The sequence below is a fragment of the Petromyzon marinus genome (genome assembly GCF_048934315.1).
Source record: "Petromyzon marinus isolate PM22_M1 ecotype Great Lakes invasive population chromosome 70 unlocalized genomic scaffold, UKy_Petmar_22M1.pri1.0 chr70_unloc.2, whole genome shotgun sequence".
Classification (NCBI taxonomy): domain Eukaryota; kingdom Metazoa; phylum Chordata; class Hyperoartia; order Petromyzontiformes; family Petromyzontidae; genus Petromyzon; species Petromyzon marinus.
The window spans coordinates 290,650-312,281 of NW_027422604.1; the positions used below are offsets into that span (position 1 = coordinate 290,650).

Sequence of the window (21,632 nt, forward strand, 5' to 3'; positions counted from 1 at the left end):
AGACACGGTGTGGTACAGGAGACACGGCGTGGTACAGGAGACACGGTGTGGTACAGGAGACACGGTGTAGGAGACACAGCGTGGTACAGGAGACACGGTGTAGGAGACATGGTGTAGGAGACACGGTGTGGTACAGGAGACACGGCGTGGTACGGGAGACATGGCGTGGTACGGGAGACACGGCGTGGTACGGGAGACACGGCGTGGTACGGGAGACACGGTGTGGTACGGGAGACACGGCGTGGTACGGGAGACACGGCGTGGTACGGGAGACACGGTGTGGTACGGGAGACACGGTGTGGTACAGGAGACACGGCGTGGTACAGGAGACACGGTGTAGGAGACACGGTGTGGTACAGGAGACACGGCATGGTACAGGAGACACGGTGTAGAAGACACGGTGTGGTACAGGAGACACGGTGTAGGAGACACGGTGTGGTACAGGAGACACGGCGTGGTACGGGAGACACGGTGTGGTACAGGAGACACGGTGTGGTACAGGAGACACGGCGTGGTACAGGAGACACGGTGTGGTACAGGAGACACGGTGTAGGAGACACGGTGTAGGAGACACGGTGTGGTACGGGAGACACGGTGTGGTACAGGAGACACGGCGTGGTACAGGAGACACGGCGTGGTACGGGAGACACGGTGTAGGAGACACGGCGTGGTAGAGGAGACACGGTGTGGTACAGGAGACACGGCGTGGTACAGGAGACACGCTGTGGTACAGGAGACACGGTGTAGGAGACACGGTGTGGTACAGGAGACACGGTGTGGTACGGGAGACACGGTGTAGGAGACACGGTGTGGTACAGGAGACACGGTGTGGTACGGGAGACACGGCGTGGTACGGGAGACACGGTGTGGTACAGGAGACACGGCGTGGTACAGGAGACACGGCGTGGTACAGGAGACACGGTGTGGTACAGGAGACACGGTGTAGGAGACACGGTGTGGTACAGGAGACACGGTGTGGTACAGGAGACACGGTGTGGTACAGGAGACACGGTGTGGTACAGGAGACACGGTGTAGGAGACACGGTGTGGTACAGGAGACACGGTGTGGTACAGGAGACACGGTGTGGTACAGGAGACACGGTGTGGTACAGGAGACACGGTGTAGGAGACACGGTGTGGTACAGGAGACACGGTGTAGGAGACACGGCGTGGTACAGGAGACACGGTGTGGTACAGGAGACACGGCGTGGTACAGGAGACACGGCGTGGTACAGGAGACACGGTGTGGTACAGGAGACACGGTGTGGTACAGGAGACACGGTGTGGTACAGGAGACACGGTGTAGGAGACACGGTGTGGTACAGGAGACACGGTGTAGGAGACTCGGCATGGTACAGGAGACACGGTGTGGTACAGGAGACACGGTGTAGGAGACACGGCGTGGTACAGGAGACACGGTGTGGTACGGGAGACACGGTGTAGGAGACACGGTGTGGTACAGGAGACACGGTGTGGTACAGGAGACACGGCGTGGTACAGGAGACACGGTGTAGGAGACACGGTGTGGTACAGGAGACACGGTGTGGTACAGGAGACACGGCGTGGTACAGGAGACACGGTGTGGTACAGGAGACACGGTGTAGGAGACACGGTGTGGTATAGGAGACACGGTATAGGAGACACGGTGTGGTACGGGAGACACGGTGTGGTACAGGAGACATGGTGTAGGAGACACGGTGTGGTACAGGAGACACGGTGTGGTACAGGAGACATGGCGTGGTACAGGAGACACGGTGTAGGAGACACGGCGTGGTACGGGAGACACGGTGTGGTACAGGAGACACGGTGTAGGAGACACGGTGTGGTACAGGAGACACGGTGTGGTACAGGAGACACGGCGTGGTACGGGAGACACGGTGTGGTACAGGAGACATGGTGTAGGAGACACGGTGTGGTACAGGAGACACGGTGTAGGAGACACGGTGTGGTACGGGAGACACGGTGTGGTACAGGAGACACGTGTAGGAGACACGGTGTGGTACAGGAGACACGGTGTGGTACAGGAGACACGGTGTGGTACAGGAGACACGGCGTCGTACAGGAGACACGGGGTAGGAGACATGGCGTGGTACAGGAGACACGGGGTAGGAGACACGGTGTGGTACAGGAGACACGGTGTGGTACAGGAGACACGGCGTGGTACAGGAGACATGGCGTGGTACAGGAGACGCGGTGTGGTACAGGAGACACGGCGTGGTACAGGAGACATGGCGTGGTACAGGAGACACGGTGTAGGAGACACGGTGTGGTACAGGAGACACGGTGTAGGAGACACGGTGTGGTACAGGAGACACGGTGTGGTACAGGAGACACGGCGTGGTACGGGAGACACGGTGTGGTACAGGAGACACGGTGTGGTACAGGAGACACGGCGTAGTACAGGAGACACGGCGTGGTACGGGAGACACGGTGTGGTACGGGAGACACGGTGTAGGAGACACGGTGTGGTACAGGAGACACGGTGTGGTACAGGAGACACGGTGTAGGAGAAACGGTGTGGTACAGGAGACACGGTGTGGTACAGGAGACACGGTGTGGTACAGGAGACACGGTGTAGGAGACACGGTGTGGTACAGGAGACACGGTGTGGTACAGGAGACACGGTGTGGTACAGGAGACACGGTGTAGGAGACACGGCGTGGTACAGGAGACACGGCGTGGTACAGGAGACACGGTGTGGTACAGGAGACACGGTGTGGTACAGGAGACACGGTGTAGGAGACACGGCGTGGTACAGGAGACACGGTATGGTACAGGAGACACGGTGTAGGAGACACGGCGTGGTACAGGAGACACGGTGTGGTACGGGAGACACGGTGTGGTACAGGAGACACGGTGTAGGAGACACGGCGTGGTACAGGAGACACGGTGTGGTACAGGAGACACGGCGTGGTACAGGAGACACAGTGTGGTACAGGAGACACGGCGTGGTACAGGAGACACGGTGTAGGAGACACGGCGTGGTACAGGAGACACGGCGTGGTACAGGAGACACGGCGTGGTACAGGAGACACAGTGTGGTACAGGAGACACGGTGTGGTACAGGAGACACGTTGTAGGAGACACGGTGTGGTACGGGAGACACGGTGTGGTACAGGAGACACGTTGTAGGAGACACGGTGTGGTACAGGAGACACGGTGTGGTACAGGAGACACGGTGTGGTACGGGAGACACGGTGTGGTACGGGAGACACGGTGTGGTACAGGAGACACGGTGTGGTACAGGAGACACGGTGTGGTACAGGAGACACGGCGTGGTACGGGAGACACGGTGTAGGAGACACGGTGTGGTACAGGAGACACGGCGTGGTACAGGAGACACGGTGTGGTACGGGAGACACGGTGTGGTACAGGAGACACGGTGTAGGAGACACGGTGTGGTACAGGAGACACGGTGTGGTACAGGAGACATGGCGTGGTACAGGAGACACGGTGTAGGAGACACGGCGTGGTACAGGAGACACGGTGTGGTACAGGAGACACGGTGTAGGAGACACGGTGTGGTACAGGAGACACGGTGTAGGAGACACGGCGTGGTACAGGAGACACGGTGTGGTACAGGAGACACGGTGTGGTACAGGAGACACGTTGTAGGAGACACGGTGTGGTACAGGAGACACGGTGTGGTACAGGAGACACGGTGTGGTACAGGAGACACGGCGTGGTACGGGAGACACGGTGTAGGAGACACGGTGTGGTACAGGAGACACGGTGTGGTACAGGAGACACGGCGTGGTACAGGAGACACGGTGTGGTACGGGAGACACGGTGTGGTACAGGAGACACGGTGTAGGAGACACGGTGTGGTACAGGAGACACGGTGTGGTACAGGAGACATGGCGAGGTACAGGAGACACGGTGTAGGAGACACGGCGTGGTACAGGAGACACGGTGTGGTACGGGAGACATGGTGTGGTACAGGAGACACGGTGTGGTACAGGAGACACGGTGTAGGAGACACGGTGTGGTACAGGAGACACGGTGTAGGAGACACGGCGTGGTACAGGAGACACGGCGTGGTACAGGAGACACGGTGTGGTACAGGAGACACGGTGTGGTACAGGAGACACGGTGTAGGAGACACGGTGTGGTACAGGAGACACGGTGTAGGAGACACGGCGTGGTACAGGAGACACGGTGTGGTACAGGAGACACGGTGTAGGAGACACGGCGTGGTACAGGAGACACGGTGTGGTACGGGAGACACGGTGTGGTACAGGAGACACGGTGTGGTACAGGAGACACGGCGTGGTACAGGAGACACAGTGTGGTACAGGAGACACGGCGTGGTACAGGAGACACGGTGTAGGAGACACGGTGTGGTACAGGAGACACGGCGTGGTACAGAAGACACGGCGTGGTACAGGAGACACGGCGTGGTACAGGAGACACAGTGTGGTACAGGAGACACGTTGTAGGAGACACGGTGTGGTACGGGAGACACGGTGTGTTACAGGAGACACGTTGTCGGAGACACGGTGTGGTACAGGAGACACGGTGTGGTACAGGAGACACGGTGTGGTACGGGAGACACGGTGTGGTACGGGAGACACGGCGTGGTACGGGAGACACGGTGTAGGAGACACGGTGTGGTACAGGAGACACGGCGTGGTACAGGAGACACGGTGTAGGAGACACGGTGTGGTACAGGAGACACGGTGTGGTACAGGAGACACGGTGTGGTACAGGAGACACGGTGTGGTACAGGAGACACGGTGTGGTACGGGAGACACGGTGTGGTACAGGAGACACGGTGTGGTACGGGAGACACGGTGTGGTACGGGAGACACGGCGTGGTACGGGAGACACGGTGTAGGAGACACGGTGTGGTACAGGAGACACGGCGTGGTACAGGAGACACGGTGTGGTACGGGAGACACGGTGTGGTACAGGAGACACGGTGTAGGAGACACGGTGTGGTACAGGAGACACGGCGTGGTACGGGAGACACGGTGTGGTACAGGAGACACGGTGTAGGAGACACGGTGTGGTACGGGAGACACGGTGTGGTACAGGAGACACGGTGTAGGAGACACGGTGTGGTACAGGAGACACGGTGTGGTACAGGAGACACGGTGTGGTACAGGAGACACGGTGTGGTACAGGAGACACGGTGTGGTACAGGAGACACGGTGTGGTACGGGAGACACGGTGTGGTACAGGAGACACGGTGTAGGAGACACGGTGTGGTACAGGAGACACGGTGTGGTACAGGAGACACGGTGTGGTACAGGAGACACGGTGTGGTACAGGAGACACGGTGTGGTACGGGAGACACGGTGTGGTACAGGAGACACGGTGTGGTACGGGAGACACGGTGTGGTACGGGAGACACGGCGTGGTACGGGAGACACGGTGTAGGAGACACGGTGTGGTACAGGAGACACGGCGTGGTACAGGAGACACGGTGTGGTACAGGAGACACGGTGTGGCACAGGAGACACGGTGTGGTACAGGAGACGCGGTGTAGGAGACACGGTGTGGTACAGGAGACACGGTGTGGTACAGGAGACACGGTGTGGTACAGGAGACACGGTGTGGTACAGGAGACACGGCGTGGTACAGGAGACGCGGTGTGGTACAGGAGACGCGGTGTGGTACAGGAGACACGGTGTGGTACAGGAGACACGGTGTAGGAGGAACGGTGTGGTACAGGAGACACGGTACAGGAGACATGGTGTGGTACAGGAGACACGGTGTAGGAGACACGGTGTGGTACAGGAGACACGGCGTGGTACAGGAGACACGGTGTGGTACAGGAGACACGGGGTGGTACAGGAGACACGGTGTGTACAGGAGACGCGGTGTAGGAGACACGGCGTGGTAGAGGAGACACGGTGTGGTACAGGAGACACGGCGTGGTACAGGAGACACGCTGTGATACAGGAGACACGGTGCAGGAGACACGGTGTGGTACAGGAGACACGGTGTGGTACAGGAGACACGGTGTGGTACAGGAGACACGGCGTAGTACAGGAGACACGGCGTGGTACGGGAGACACGGTGTGGTACGGGAGACACGGTGTAGGAGACACGGCGTGGTAGAGGAGACACGGTGTGGTACAGGAGACACGGCGTGGTACAGGAGACACGCTGTGGTACAGGAGACACGGTGCAGGAGACACGGTGTGGTACAGGAGACACGGTGTGGTACAGGAGACACGGTGTAGGAGACACGGTGTGGTACAGGAGACACGGTGTGGTACAGGAGACACGGTGTAGGAGACACGGTGTGGTACAGGAGACACGGTGTGGTACAGGAGACACGGTGTGGTACAGGAGACACGGTGTGGTACAGGAGACACGGTGTGGGAGACACGGTGTGGTACAGGAGACACGGTGTAGGAGACACGGTGTGGTACAGGAGACACGGTGTGGTACAGGAGACACGGCGTGGTACAGGAGACACGGTGTGGTACGGGAGACACGGTGTGGTACAGGAGACACGGTGTGGTACAGGAGACACGGCGTGGTACAGGAGACACAGTGTGGTACAGGAGACACGGCGTGGTACAGGAGACACGGTGTAGGAGACACGGTGTGGTACAGGAGACACGGCGTGGTACAGGAGACACGGCGTGGTACAGGAGACACGGCGTGGTACAGGAGACGCGGTGTGGTACAGGAGACGCGGTGTGGTACAGGAGACACGGTGTGGTACAGGAGACACGGTGTAGGAGACACGGTGTGGTACAGGAGACACGGTGTGGTACAGGAGACACGGTGTGGTACAGGAGACACGGTGTGGTACAGGAGACACGGTGTAGGAGAAACGGTGTGGTACAGGAGACACGGTGTAGGAGACACGGTGTGGTACAGGAGACACGGTGTGGTACAGGAGACACGGTGTAGGAGACACGGTGTGGTACAGGAGACACGGTGTGGTACAGGAGACACGGTGTAGGAGACACGGTGTGGTACAGGAGACACGGTGTGGTACAGGAGACACGGCGTGGTACGGGAGACACGGTGTGGTACAGGAGACACGGTGTAGGAGACACGGTGTGGTACGGGAGACACGGTGTGGTACAGGAGACACGGTGTAGGAGACACGGTGTGGTACAGGAGACACGGTGTGGTACAGGAGACACGGTGTGGTACAGGAGACACGGTGTGGTACGGGAGACACGGTGTGGTACAGGAGACACGGTGTGGTACGGGAGACACGGTGTGGTACAGGAGACACGGTGTGGTACAGGAGACACGGTGTGGCACAGGAGACACGGTGTGGTACAGGAGACGCGGTGTAGGAGACACGGTGTGGTACAGGAGACACGGTGTGGTACAGGAGACACGGTGTGGTACAGGAGACACGGTGTGGTACAGGAGACGCGGTGTGGTACAGGAGACACGGTGTGGTACAGGAGACACGGTGTAGGAGACACGGTGTGGTACAGGAGACACGGTGTGGTACAGGAGACACGGTGTGGTACAGGAGACACGGTGTAGGAGACACGGCGTGGTACAGGAGACACGGCGTGGTACAGGAGACGCGGTGTGGTACAGGAGACACGGTGTGGTACAGGAGACACGGTGTGGTACAGGAGACACGGTGTAGGAGACACGGTGTGGTACAGGAGACACGGCGTGGTACAGGAGACACAGTGTGGTACAGGAGACACGTTGTAGGAGACACGGTGTGGTACGGGAGACACGGTGTGTTACAGGAGACACGTTGTCGGAGACACGGTGTGGTACAGGAGACACGGTGTGGTACAGGAGACACGGTGTGGTACGGGAGACACGGTGTGGTACGGGAGACACGGCGTGGTACGGGAGACACGGTGTAGGAGACACGGTGTGGTACAGGAGACACGGCGTGGTACAGGAGACACGGTGTGGTACGGGAGACACGGTGTGGTACAGGAGACACGGTGTAGGAGACACGGTGTGGTACAGGAGACACGGTGTGGTACAGGAGACACGGCGTGGTACGGGAGACACGGTGTGGTACAGGAGACACGGTGTAGGAGACACGGTGTGGTACGGGAGACACGGTGTGGTACAGGAGACACGGTGTAGGAGACACGGTGTGGTACAGGAGACACGGTGTGGTACAAGAGACACGGTGTGGTACAGGAGACACGGTGTGGTACAGGAGACACGGCGTGGTACAGGAGACACAGTGTGGTACAGGAGACACGGCGTGGTACAGGAGACACGGTGTGGTACAGGAGACACGGTGTGGCACAGGAGACACGGTGTGGTACAGGAGACGCGGTGTAGGAGACACGGTGTGGTACAGGAGACACGGTGTGGTACAGGAGACACGGTGTGGTACAGGAGACACGGTGTGGTACAGGAGACACGGCGTGGTACAGGAGACGCGGTGTGGTACAGGAGACGCGGTGTGGTACAGGAGACACGGTGTGGTACAGGAGACACGGTGTAGGAGACACGGTGTGGTACAGGAGACACGGTGTAGGAGACACGGCGTGGTACAGGAGACACGGTATGGTACAGGAGACACGGTGTAGGAGACACGGCGTGGTACAGGAGACACGGTGTGGTACGGGAGACACGGTGTGGTACAGGAGACACGGTGTGGTACAGGAGACACGGCGTGGTACAGGAGACACAGTGTGGTACAGGAGACACGGCGTGGTACAGGAGACACGGTGTAGGAGACACGGCGTGGTACAGGAGACACGGCGTGGTACAGGAGACACGGCGTGGTACAGGAGACACAGTGTGGTACAGGAGACACGGTGTGGTACAGGAGACACGTTGTAGGAGACACGGTGTGGTACGGGAGACACGGTGTGGTACAGGAGACACGTTGTAGGAGACACGGTGTGGTACAGGAGACACGGTGTGGTACGGGAGACACGGTGTGGTACGGGAGACACGGTGTGGTACGGGAGACACGGTGTGGTACAGGAGACACGGTGTGGTACAGGAGACACGGTGTGGTACAGGAGACACGGCGTGGTACGGGAGACACGGTGTAGGAGACACGGTGTGGTACAGGAGACACGGCGTGGTACAGGAGACACGGTGTGGTACGGGAGACACGGAGTGGTACAGGAGACACGGTGTAGGAGACACGGTGTGGTACAGGAGACACGGTGTGGTACAGGAGACATGGCGTGGTACAGGAGACACGGTGTAGGAGACACGGCGTGGTACAGGAGACACGGTGTGGTACGGGAGACATGGTGTGGTACAGGAGACACGGTGTGGTACAGGAGACACGGTGTGGTACAGGAGACACGGTGTAGGAGACATGGTGTGGTACAGGAGACACGGTGTAGGAGACACGGCGTGGTACAGGAGACACGGTGTGGTACAGGAGACACGGTGTGGTACAGGAGACACGTTGTAGGAGACACGGTGTGGTACGGGAGACACGGTGTGGTACAGGAGACACGTTGTAGGAGACACGGTGTGGTACAGGAGACACGGTGTGGTACAGGAGACACGGTGTGGTACAGGAGACACGGTGTGGTACAGGAGACACGGTGTGGTACAGGAGACACGGCGTGGTACGGGAGACACGGTGTAGGAGACACGGTGTGGTACAGGAGACACGGTGTGGTACGGGAGACACGGTGTGGTACGGGAGACACGGTGTGGTACAGGAGACACGGTGTGGTACAGGAGACACGGTGTGGTACAGGAGACACGGCGTGGTACGGGAGACACGGTGTAGGAGACACGGTGTGGTACAGGAGACACGGTGTGGTACAGGAGACACGGCGTGGTACAGGAGACACGGTGTGGTACGGGAGACACGGTGTGGTACAGGAGACACGGTGTAGGAGACACGGTGTGGTACAGGAGACACGGTGTGGTACAGGAGACATGGCGAGGTACAGGAGACACGGTGTAGGAGACACGGCGTGGTACAGGAGACACGGTGTGGTACGGGAGACATGGTGTGGTACAGGAGACACGGTGTGGTACAGGAGACACGGTGTAGGAGACACGGTGTGGTACAGGAGACACGGTGTAGGAGACACGGCGTGGTACAGGAGACACAGTGTGGTACAGGAGACACGGTGTGGTACAGGAGACACGGTGTGGTACAGGAGACACGGTGTAGGAGACACGGCGTGGTACAGGAGACACGGCGTGGTACAGGAGACACGGTGTGGTACAGGAGACACGGTGTGGTACAGGAGACACGGTGTAGGAGACACGGTGTGGTACAGGAGACACGGTGTAGGAGACACGGCGTGGTACAGGAGACACGGTGTGGTACAGGAGACACGGTGTAGGAGACACGGCGTGGTACAGGAGACACGGTGTGGTACGGGAGACACGGCGTGGTACAGGAGACACAGTGTGGTACAGGAGACACGGCGTGGTACAGGAGACACGGTGTAGGAGACACGGTGTGGTACAGGAGACACGGCGTGGTACAAGAGACACGGCGTGGTACAGGAGACACGGCGTGGTACAGGAGACACGGTGTAGGAGACACGGTGTGGTACAGGAGACACGGCGTGGTACAGGAGACACGGCGTGGTACAGGAGACACGGCGTGGTACAGGAGACACAGTGTGGTACAGGAGACACGTTGTAGGAGACACGGTGTGGTACGGGAGACACGGTGTGTTACAGGAGACACGTTGTCGGAGACACGGTGTGGTACAGGAGACACGGTGTGGTACAGGAGACACGGTGTGGTACGGGAGACACGGTGTGGTACGGGAGACACGGCGTGGTACGGGAGACACGGTGTAGGAGACACGGTGTGGTACAGGAGACACGGCGTGGTACAGGAGACACGGTGTGGTACGGGAGACACGGTGTGGTACAGGAGACACGGTGTAGGAGACACGGTGTGGTACAGGAGACACGGTGTGGTACAGGAGACACGGCGTGGTACGGGAGACACGGTGTGGTACAGGAGACATGGTGTAGGAGACACGGTGTGGTACGGGAGACACGGTGTGGTACAGGAGACACGGTGTAGGAGACACGGTGTGGTACAGGAGACACGGTGTGGTACAGGAGACACGGTGTGGTACAGGAGACACGGTGTGGTACGGGAGACACGGTGTGGTACAGGAGACACGGTGTGATACGGGAGACACGGTGTGGTACAGGAGACACGGTGTGGTACAGGAGACACGGTGTGGCACAGGAGACACGGTGTGGTACAGGAGACGCGGTGTAGGAGACACGGTGTGGTACAGGAGACACGGTGTGGTACAGGAGACACGGTGTGGTACAGGAGACACGGTGTGGTACAGGAGACACGGCGTGGTACAGGAGACGCGGTGTGGTACAGGAGACGCGGTGTGGTACAGGAGACACGGTGTGGTACAGGAGACACGGTGTAGGAGACACGGTGTGGTACAGGAGACACGGTGTGGTACAGGAGACACGGCGTGGTACAGGAGACACGGTACAGGAGACACGGTGTGGTACAGGAGACACGGTGTGGAACAGGAGACACGGTGTAGGAGGAACGGTGTGGTACAGGAGACACGGTGTAGGAGACACGGTGTGGTACAGGAGACACGGTGTGGTACAGGAGACACGGTACAGGAGACATGGTGTGGTACAGGAGACGCGGTGTAGGAGACACGGCGTGGTAGAGGAGACACGGTGTGGTACAGGAGACACGGCGTGGTACAGGAGACACGCTGTGATACAGGAGACACGGTGCAGGAGACACGGTGTGGTACAGGAGACACGGTGTGGTACAGGAGACACGGTGTGGTACAGGAGACACGGCGTAGTACAGGAGACACGGCGTGGTACGGGAGACACGGTGTGGTACGGGAGACACGGTGTAGGAGACACGGCGTGGTAGAGGAGACACGGTGTGGTACAGGAGACACGGCGTGGTACAGGAGACACGCTGTGGTACAGGAGACACGGTGCAGGAGACACGGTGTGGTACAGGAGACACGGTGTGGTACAGGAGACACGGTGTAGGAGACACGGTGTGGTACAGGAGACACGGTGTGGTACAGGAGACACGGTGTGGTACAGGAGACACGGTGTAGGAGACACGGTGTGGTACAGGAGACACGGCGTGGTACAGGAGACACAGTGTGGTACAGGAGACACGTTGTAGGAGACACGGTGTGGTACGGGAGACACGGTGTGTTACAGGAGACACGTTGTCGGAGACACGGTGTGGTACAGGAGACACGGTGTGGTACAGGAGACACGGTGTGGTACGGGAGACACGGTGTGGTACGGGAGACACGGCGTGGTACGGGAGACACGGTGTAGGAGACACGGTGTGGTACAGGAGACACGGCGTGGTACAGGAGACACGGTGTGGTACGGGAGACACGGTGTGGTACAGGAGACACGGTGTAGGAGACACGGTGTGGTACAGGAGACACGGTGTGGTACAGGAGACACGGCGTGGTACGGGAGACACGGTGTGGTACAGGAGACACGGTGTAGGAGACACGGTGTGGTACGGGAGACACGGTGTGGTACAGGAGACACGGTGTAGGAGACACGGTGTGGTACAGGAGACACGGTGTGGTACAGGAGACACGGTGTGGTACAGGAGACACGGTGTGGTACGGGAGACACGGTGTGGTACAGGAGACACGGTGTGGTACGGGAGACACGGTGTGGTACAGGAGACACGGTGTGGTACAGGAGACACGGTGTGGCACAGGAGACACGGTGTGGTACAGGAGACGCGGTGTAGGAGACACGGTGTGGTACAGGAGACACGGTGTGGTACAGGAGACACGGTGTGGTACAGGAGACACGGTGTGGTACAGGAGACGCGGTGTGGTACAGGAGACGCGGTGTGGTACAGGAGACACGGTGTGGTACAGGAGACACGGTGTAGGAGACACGGTGTGGTACAGGAGACACGGTGTGGTACAGGAGACACGGCGTGGTACAGGAGACACGGCGTGGTACAGGAGACGCGGTGTGGTACAGGAGACGCGGTGTGGTACAGGAGACACGGTGTGGTACAGGAGACACGGTGTAGGAGACACGGTGTGGTACAGGAGACACGGTGTGGTACAGGAGACACGGCGTGGTACAGGAGACACGGTACAGGAGACACGGTGTGGTACAGGAGACACGGTGTGGTACAGGAGACACGGTGTAGGAGACACGGTGTGGTACAGGAGACACGGTGTGGTACAGGAGACACGGTACAGGAGACATGGTGTGGTACAGGAGACACGGTGTGGTACAGGAGACACGGTACAGGAGACACGGTGTGGTACAGGAGACACGGTGTAGGAGACACGGTGTGGTAGAGGAGACACGGTGTGGTACAGGAGACATGGTGTGGTACAGGAGACACGGTGTAGGAGACACGGTGTGGTACAGGAGACACGGCGTGGTACAGGAGACACGGTGTGGTACAGGAGACACGGCGTGGTACAGGAGACACGCTGTGATACAGGAGACACGGTGCAGGAGACACGGTGTGGTACAGGAGACACGGTGTGGTACAGGAGACACGGTGTAGGAGACACGGTGTGGTACAGGAGACACGGTGTGGTACAGGAGACACGGTGTGGTACAGGAGACACGGTGTAGGAGACACGGTGTGGTACAGGAGACACGGTGTGGTACAGGAGACATGGTGTGGTACAGGAGACACGGTGTAGGAGACACGGTGTGGTACAGGAGACACGGCGTGGTACAGGAGACACGGTGTGGTACAGGAGACACGGCGTGGTACAGGAGACACGCTGTGATACAGGAGACACGGTGCAGGAGACACGGTGTGGTACAGGAGACACGGTGTGGTACAGGAGACACGGTGTAGGAGACACGGTGTGGTACAGGAGACACGGTGTGGTACAGGAGACACGCTGTGGTACAGGAGACACAGTGCAGGAGACACGGTGTGGTACAGGAGACACGGTGTAGGAGACACGGTGTGGTACAGGAGACACGGCGTGGTACAGGAGACACGCTGTGGTACAGGAGACACAGTGCAGGAGACACGGTGTGGTACAGGAGACGCGGTGTAGGAGACACGGTGTGGTACAGGAGACACGGCGTGGTACAGGAGACACGGTGTGGTACAGGAGACACGGTGTGGTACAGGAGACACGGCGTGGTACAGGAGACACGGTGTGGTACAGGAGACACGGCGTGGTACGGGAGACACGGTGTGGTACAGGAGACACGGCGTGGTAGAGGAGACACGGTGTGGTACAGGAGACACGGCGTGGTACAGGAGACACGCTGTGATACAGGAGACACGGTGCAGGAGACACGGTGTGGTACAGGAGACACGGTGTGGTACAGGAGACACGGCGTGGTACGGGAGACACGGTGTGGTACAGGAGACACGGTGTGGTACAGGAGACACGGCGTAGTACAGGAGACACGGCGTGGTACGGGAGACACGGTGTGGTACGGGAGACACGGTGTAGGAGACACGGCGTGGTAGAGGAGACACGGTGTGGTACAGGAGACACGGCGTGGTACAGGAGACACGCTGTGGTACAGGAGACACGGTGCAGGAGACACGGTGTGGTACAGGAGACACGGCGTGGTACAGGAGACGCGGTGTGGTACAGGAGACGCGGTGTGGTACAGGAGACACAGTGTGGTACAGGAGACACGGCGTGGTACAGGAGACACGGTGTGGTACAGGAGACACGGTGTGGTACAGGAGACACGGTGTAGGAGACACGGTGTGGTACAGGAGACACGGTGTGGTACAGGAGACACGGTGTAGGAGACACGGTGTGGTACAGGAGACACGGTGTGGTACAGGAGACACGGTGTGGTACAGGAGACACGGTGTGGTACAGGAGACACGGTGTGGGAGACACGGTGTGGTACAGGAGACACGGCGTGGTACAGGAGACACAGCGTGGTACATGAGACACGGTGTGGTACAGGAGACACGGTGTAGGAGACACGGTGTGGTACAGGAGACACGGCGTGGTACAGGAGACGCGGTGTGGTACAGGAGACGCGGTGTAGGAGACACGGTGTGGTACAGGAGACACGGCGTGGTACAGGAGACACGGTGTAGGAGACATGGTGTGGTACAGGAGACACGGCGTGGTACAGGAGACGCGGTGTGGTACAGGAGACGCGGTGTGGTACAGGAGACACGGTGTGGTACAGGAGACACGGTGTAGGAGACACGGTGTGGTACAGGAGACACGGTGTGGTACAGGAGACACGGCGTGGTACACGAGACACGGTACAGGAGATACGGTGTGGTACAGGAGACACGGTGTGGTACAGGAGACACGGTGTAGGAGAAACGGTGTGGTACAGGAGACACGGTGTAGGAGACACGGTGTGGTACAGGAGACACGGTGTGGTACAGGAGACACGGTGTAGGAGACACGGTGTGGTACAGGAGACATGGTGTGGTACAGGAGACACGGTACAGGAGACATGGTGTGGTACAGGAGACACGGTGTAGGAGACACGGTGTGGTACAGGAGACACGGCGTGGTACAGGAGACACGGCGTGGTACGGGAGACACGGTGTGGTACGGGAGACACGGTGTAGGAGACACGGCGTGGTAGAGGAGACACGGTGTGGTACAGGAGACACGGCGTGGTACAGGAGACACGCTGTGGTACAGGAGACACAGTGCAGGAGACACGGTGTGGTACAGGAGACACGGTGTAGTACAGGAGACACGGTGTGGTACAGGAGACACAGTGCAGGAGACACGGTGTGGTACAGGAGACACGGTGTGGTACAGGAGACGCGGTGTAGGAGACACGGCGTGGTAGAGGAGACACTGTGTGGTACAGGAGACACGGTGTGGTACGGGAGACACGGTGTGGTACAGGAGACACGGCGTGGTACAGGAGACACGGTGTGGTACAGGAGACACGGCGTGGTACGGGAGACACGGCGTAGTACGGGAGACACGGCGTGGTACGGGAGACACGGTGTAGGAGACACGGCGTGGTAGAGGAGACACGGTGTGGTACAGGAGACACGGCGTGGTACAGGAGACACGCTGTGGTACAGGAGACACGGTGCAGGAGACACGGTGTGGTACAGGAGACACGGTGTGGTACAGGAGACACGGTGTAGGAGACACGGTGTGGTACAGGAGACACGGTGTGGTACAGGAGACACGGTGTGGTACAGGAGACACGGTGTAGGAGACACGGTGTGGTACAGGAGACACGGTGTGGTACAGGAGACACGGTGTGGTACGGGAGACACGGTGTGGTACGGGAGACACGGTGTGGTACAGGAGACACGGTGTGGTACAGGAGACACGGCGTGGTACAGGAGACACGGTGTAGGAGACACGGTGTGGTACAGGAGACACGGCGTGGTACAGGAGACACGGCGTGGTACAGGAGACACAGTGTGGTACAGGAGACACAGTGTGGTACAGGAGACACGGTGTGGTACAGGAGACACAGTGTGGTACAGGAGACACGGTGTGGTACAGGAGACACGTTGTAGGAGACACGGTGTGGTACGGGAGACACGGTGTGGTACAGGAGACACGTTGTAGGAGACACGGTGTGGTACAGGAGACACGGTGTGGTACAGGAGACACGGTGTGGTACGGGAGACACGGTGTGGTACAGGAGACACGGTGTGGTACAGGAGACACGGTGTGGTACAGGAGACATGGCGTGGTACGGGAGACACGGTGTAGGAGACACGGTGTGGTACAGGAGACACGGCGTGGTACAGGAGACACGGTGTGGTACGGGAGACACGGTGTGGTACAGGAGACACGGTGTGGTACAGGAGACACGGCGTGGTACGGGAGACACGGTGTGGTACAGGAGACACGGTGTAGGAGACACGGTGTGGTACGGGAGACACGGTGTGGTACAGGAGACACGGTGTAGGAGACACGGTGTGGTACAGGAGACACGGTGTGGTACAGGAGACACGGTGTGGTACAGGAGACACGGTGTGGTACAGGAGACACGGTGTGGTACGGGAGACACGGTGTAATACAGGAGACACGGTGTGGTACAGGAGACACGGTGTGGTACAGGAGACACGGTGTAGGAGACACGGTGTGGTACAGGAGACACGGTGTGGTACAGGAGACACGGCGTGGTACAGGAGACACGGTACAGGAGACACGGTGTGGTACAGGAGACACGGTGTGGTACAGGAGACACGGTGTAGGAGAAACGGTGTGGTACAGGAGACACGGTGTAGGAGACACGGTGTGGTACAGGAGACACGGTGTGGTACAGGAGACACGGTGTGGTACAGGAGACACGGTGTGGTACAGGAGACACGGTGTAGGAGACACGGTGTGGTACAGGAGACACGGCGTGGTACAGGAGACACGGTGTGGTACAGGAGACACGGTGTAGGAGACACGGTGTGGTACAGGAGACACGGTGTAGGAGACACGGTGTGGTACAGGAGACATGGTGTAGGAGACACGGTGTGGTACAGGAGACATGGTACAGGAGACACGGTGTGGTATAGGAGACACCGTGTGGTACAGGAGACACGGTGTGGTACAGGAGACACGGCGTGGTACGGGAGACACGGTGTGGTACAGGAGACGCGGTGTGGTACAGGAGACACGGTGTAGGAGACACGGTGTGGTACAGGAGACACGGTGTGGTACAGGAGACACGGTGTGGTACAGGAGACACGGTGTAGGAGACACGGTGTGGTACAGGAGACACGGTGTGGTACAGGAGACACGGTGTGGTACAGGAGACACGGCGTGGTACAGGAGACACGGTGTAGGAGACACGGCGTGGTACGGGAGACACGGTGTAGGAGACACGGCGTGGTACAGGAGACACGGCGTAGTACAGGAGACACAGTGTAGGAGACACGGTGTGGTACAGGAGACACGGTGTGGTACAGGAGACACGGCGTGGTACAGGAGACACGGTGTAGGAGACACGGTGTGGTACAGGAGACACGGTGTGGTACAGGAGACCCGGTGTAGGAGACACGGTGTGGTACAGGAGACACGGTGTAGGAGACACGGTGTGGTACAGGAGACACGGTGTGGTACAGGAGACACGGCGTGGTACGGGAGACACGGTGTGGTACAGGAGACACGGTGTAGGAGACACGGTGTGGTACGGGAGACACGGTGTGGTACAGGAGACACGGTGTAGGAGACACGGTGTGGTACAGGAGACACGGTGTGGTACAGGAGACACGGCGTGGTACAGGAGACACGGTGTGGTACAGGAGACACGGTGTGGTACAGGAGACACGGTGTGGTACAGGAGACACGGTGTGGTACAGGAGACACGGTGTGGTACAGGAGACACGGCGTGGTACAGGAGACACGGTGTGGTACGGGAGACACGGTGTGGTACAGGAGACACGGTGTAGGAGACACGGTGTGGTACAGGAGACACGGTGTGGTACAGGAGACACGGTGTGGTACAGGAGACACGGTGTGGTACAGGAGACACGGCGTGGTACAGGAGACACGGCGTGGTACAGGAGACACGGTGTGGTACAGGAGACACGTTGTAGGAGACACGGCGTGGTACAGGAGACACGGTGTGGTACAGGAGACACGGCGTGGTACAGGAGACACGGTGTGGTACAGGAGACACGGTGTAGGAGACACGGTGTGGTACAGGAGACACGGTGTGGTACAGGAGACACGGTGTAGGAGACACGGTGTGGTACAGGAGACACGGTGTGGTACAGGAGACACGGTGTGGTACAGGAGACACGGTGTGGTACAGGAGACGCGTGCCGCCACGCTCACCGGCCAGCGGCGGGCCCAGCGTGGCCGAGACTCCATCAGCGAACAGCACCAGGCCGAAGGCTCGCGCCAGGCGAGGCGTCCCCACCAGGTCTCCGGTGACGCACGCCAGCAGCGAGAAGTAGCCGCTGGCGAAGCCGATGGCGGCGCACGCGCACGCCATGCCGGTGTAGCCGCCCAGCGCCGCCACGGGGAACAGGCCGATGGCGAGCCCCAGGGCCGCGTTGGTGGCCACAAAGAGGCCCCAAGTGTCCACGTGGGGGACGTCGCTCAGAGCGCCCAGCGACACCTGCGGTAGGGCGCGCGCCGTTTTAAACGTCGCCCCCCCCCAAACCCACGGGGGAGAGACAAAGGCGGCCGAGAGTGGCGCTGGCACCAACACCAACACCACCCCACCCCCCCCCCCCGTGTGCCACGGAAGGCTTCTTGCCCCTACAGCCTGGTAGAGGCTACACGGGGGATCTTTGTCTGTGTATAGGTGCTGCAAATCGCTGCTAACAGCACTTGCCCCTACAGCCTGTTAGAGGCTACACGGCGGATCTTTGTCTGTGTGTGTGTCACTGTGTTTGTATAGGGGTTAGTGTGTGTCTGTGTGTGTGTATCTGTGTGTGTGTCTGTGTGTGTGTGTCTGTGTGTGTGTCCGGCAAAACAACCCCCTACCTCCTCGCGGTGCCGGACGGGCAACTCTGTCGTGGACAGCGCTGTGGGGGGAGATCCAATTTTGATTGGCTCCTCCCCTCATGGCATATGTGTCCACCACAGGGGCTAAACGGGGGCTCTGGACGGGTGCGAGGGGCTGGTAACCCCTCCACCTTCAATTAATTACCACGAAACTACGAATTAAACTGAAATATGTAACAACTAAGCTTGTGCCGGAGGCCCCGGGGGGCCAGGCGTCTATGACGTCTCCTGGCCAAACCCCAATTGGCGGAGCCAGGAGATTGAATACCTACCCTCGGGGCCACTCCAGAAACAACGAAAAGCCACTACGGTTGGCCACGTGGAATGTTCGAACGCTCACTGCAGAGGAGAGGCTGCCACTCCTCTGTCGGGAGCTGGACCGGTACCGCCTGGATCTATGCGGCATTCAGGAGGTCCGGTGGACCGGCTCTGGCTCCTGCCACCATGAGGGGTGGACAGTCCTCTACTCGGGGCAGCAGACTGCCAAACAACAGGGTGTGGGTCTTCTTTTGAACAAAAGAATGAAGGGGGCGTGGGAGCGTGGCGGTGAGGTGTGGGAAACTGTAAGCCCCAGGCTACTTTGGGCTCGCCTTCCCATCAACCGGAGGCGAGGAATGGTGGTCGTGGTTACTTATGCCCCCACCGAAGATGAACATCCGTGAAGGGATGCAGGCAAAGCCGATGAGTCAGATGCATCTCACTCCTCAGTGTGCCGGGAAAGGTCCTGGCAAGGATTATTCAGCATCGCCTTGCCAGGCACGCTGAGGAGAGGCTTGCGGAGCCCCAATGCGGTTTCAGGAAAGGGCGGTCCTGCACAGATGCCATATTTTCTGTCCGTCTGCTACAGCAGAGGTGTAGGGAATTCCAACAAGACCTACATCTCTGCTTTATTGACCTGGTCAAGGCCTATGATACCATCAGTAGGCCTGGGCTCTGGGTCGTTCTTCGTGCTTTTGGAGTACCTGACCCTCTGCTCACGATCATTAAGGACCTTCATGATGGTGAGCGGGCCCGGGTAAAACTACGTGGCCGGGAGTCAGAGCCATTCCCTGTACACCTTGGGGTGCGACAGGGATGTCCTCTGGCTCCCACATTATTTAACATCTATTTTGACCACGTAGTTCGTGAAGCCTTCAATAGCTGTACCGGGGGAATCTCCATATGGTACAGATATAATGGGAGGCTAATCGATGCCCGGGTGCGGTCAAGGGATGGCTCCCTATTGCTCAACCACGTTATGTATGCTGATGACTTGGTAATAGCTGCTCAGTCAGAGGAGGAGTTGGAGACGCTGCTGCTGAGACTGGAGCGTGCCACTAAGAGGTGGGGCCTTACCATCAGCCCCACCAAAACTAAGCACCTGCCTGGGTATTTTGTACCATCAGACACTCCACCCCCACAACTCCCAATCGGTGATGGGGCAGTTGTGGAGAGAGTGGAGAGTTTCCCATACCTGGGCAGTGTGCTTATGACTGGCTCCAGTTTAACAGCAGAGGTCTCACTCCGAATCAGTCGAGTGGCAATATCTTTTCATCGGTTGCGTAACGCTGTGTGGAAGCTACCTGGTCTGTCGCTCCGCACTAAGCTTCAGGTCTTCTCGGCCACGGTCATTCCCTCCCTTCTCTACGCTTGCGAAACGTGGACCCCCCTAATGGAACATCTTCGCCGGTTAGAAACATTTAGGCTGGCCTGCCTACGATCCATCCTGGGTTTAACCAGACTGGATTGTGTGAGGAGCTCACAAATCCTTGAAAGATCTGGGCGATGGCTGGGTCATGTAGCCCGCATGCCCAGCCACCGCATGCTGAAACAGCTTTTGTCTGGCCAGATGGAGGGGGCTAAGCGGGCGGGGCACGGGCTAGAGAAGAGATGGAGTGATGTGGTACAGGAGGACGTGGAGCTGAGTGGACTTGCCGATGACTGGTACCAGCGGTGTCAAGATCGGCCTCTGTGGAGTGGGCTCGTGAAGGACGCTACTGGGCAGTTGGAGGCAGTCGCCCTCCAACAACAACGGAGGGTGGAGGAGCGACGCTCACAACAACGAGCGGAGCGCCGGGTGGCTAAAGCGCAGCAGGTTGGCACAGTAGGGGGCACAGGTGTGCATCAGCCAGTCATCTCAGTCAGTCGACCCGTGGCACCTGGGTTTGCCCCGTGACCTCCTGCCAGCGGGCGTTCGACACTTCACGTGGCCTCAAGGTGCACATGGCCTGGCACAAGCGTCGTGGTGACGTCACCGCCACTTAGTGGCGAATGGCGGTAGCAGCGCTACAACTGTAGCAGCAGCGCTGCTACCGCGCTACTACTACT

The 21,632-nt window shown here is 59.2% G+C and overlaps 1 protein-coding gene across 4 annotated transcripts in view; it reads right to left on the minus strand.

The window, feature by feature from the left end:
* The window catches only part of LOC142908099 (monocarboxylate transporter 14-like), a 38,909-nt gene that overhangs the window by 8,952 nt on the left and 8,325 nt on the right, over positions 1-21,632 (minus strand). For all 4 annotated transcript variants that reach the window (XR_012931596.1, XR_012931598.1, XR_012931597.1 and 1 more), the window contains exon 4: positions 18,648-18,933. Coding sequence is in view for 1 of the 4 variants with exons in the window: in XM_076058308.1 (XP_075914423.1) it covers positions 18,648-18,933 (286 nt within the window). In the remaining 3 variants the exon portion in view is untranslated. The remainder of the gene's footprint in view (positions 1-18,647; positions 18,934-21,632) is intronic.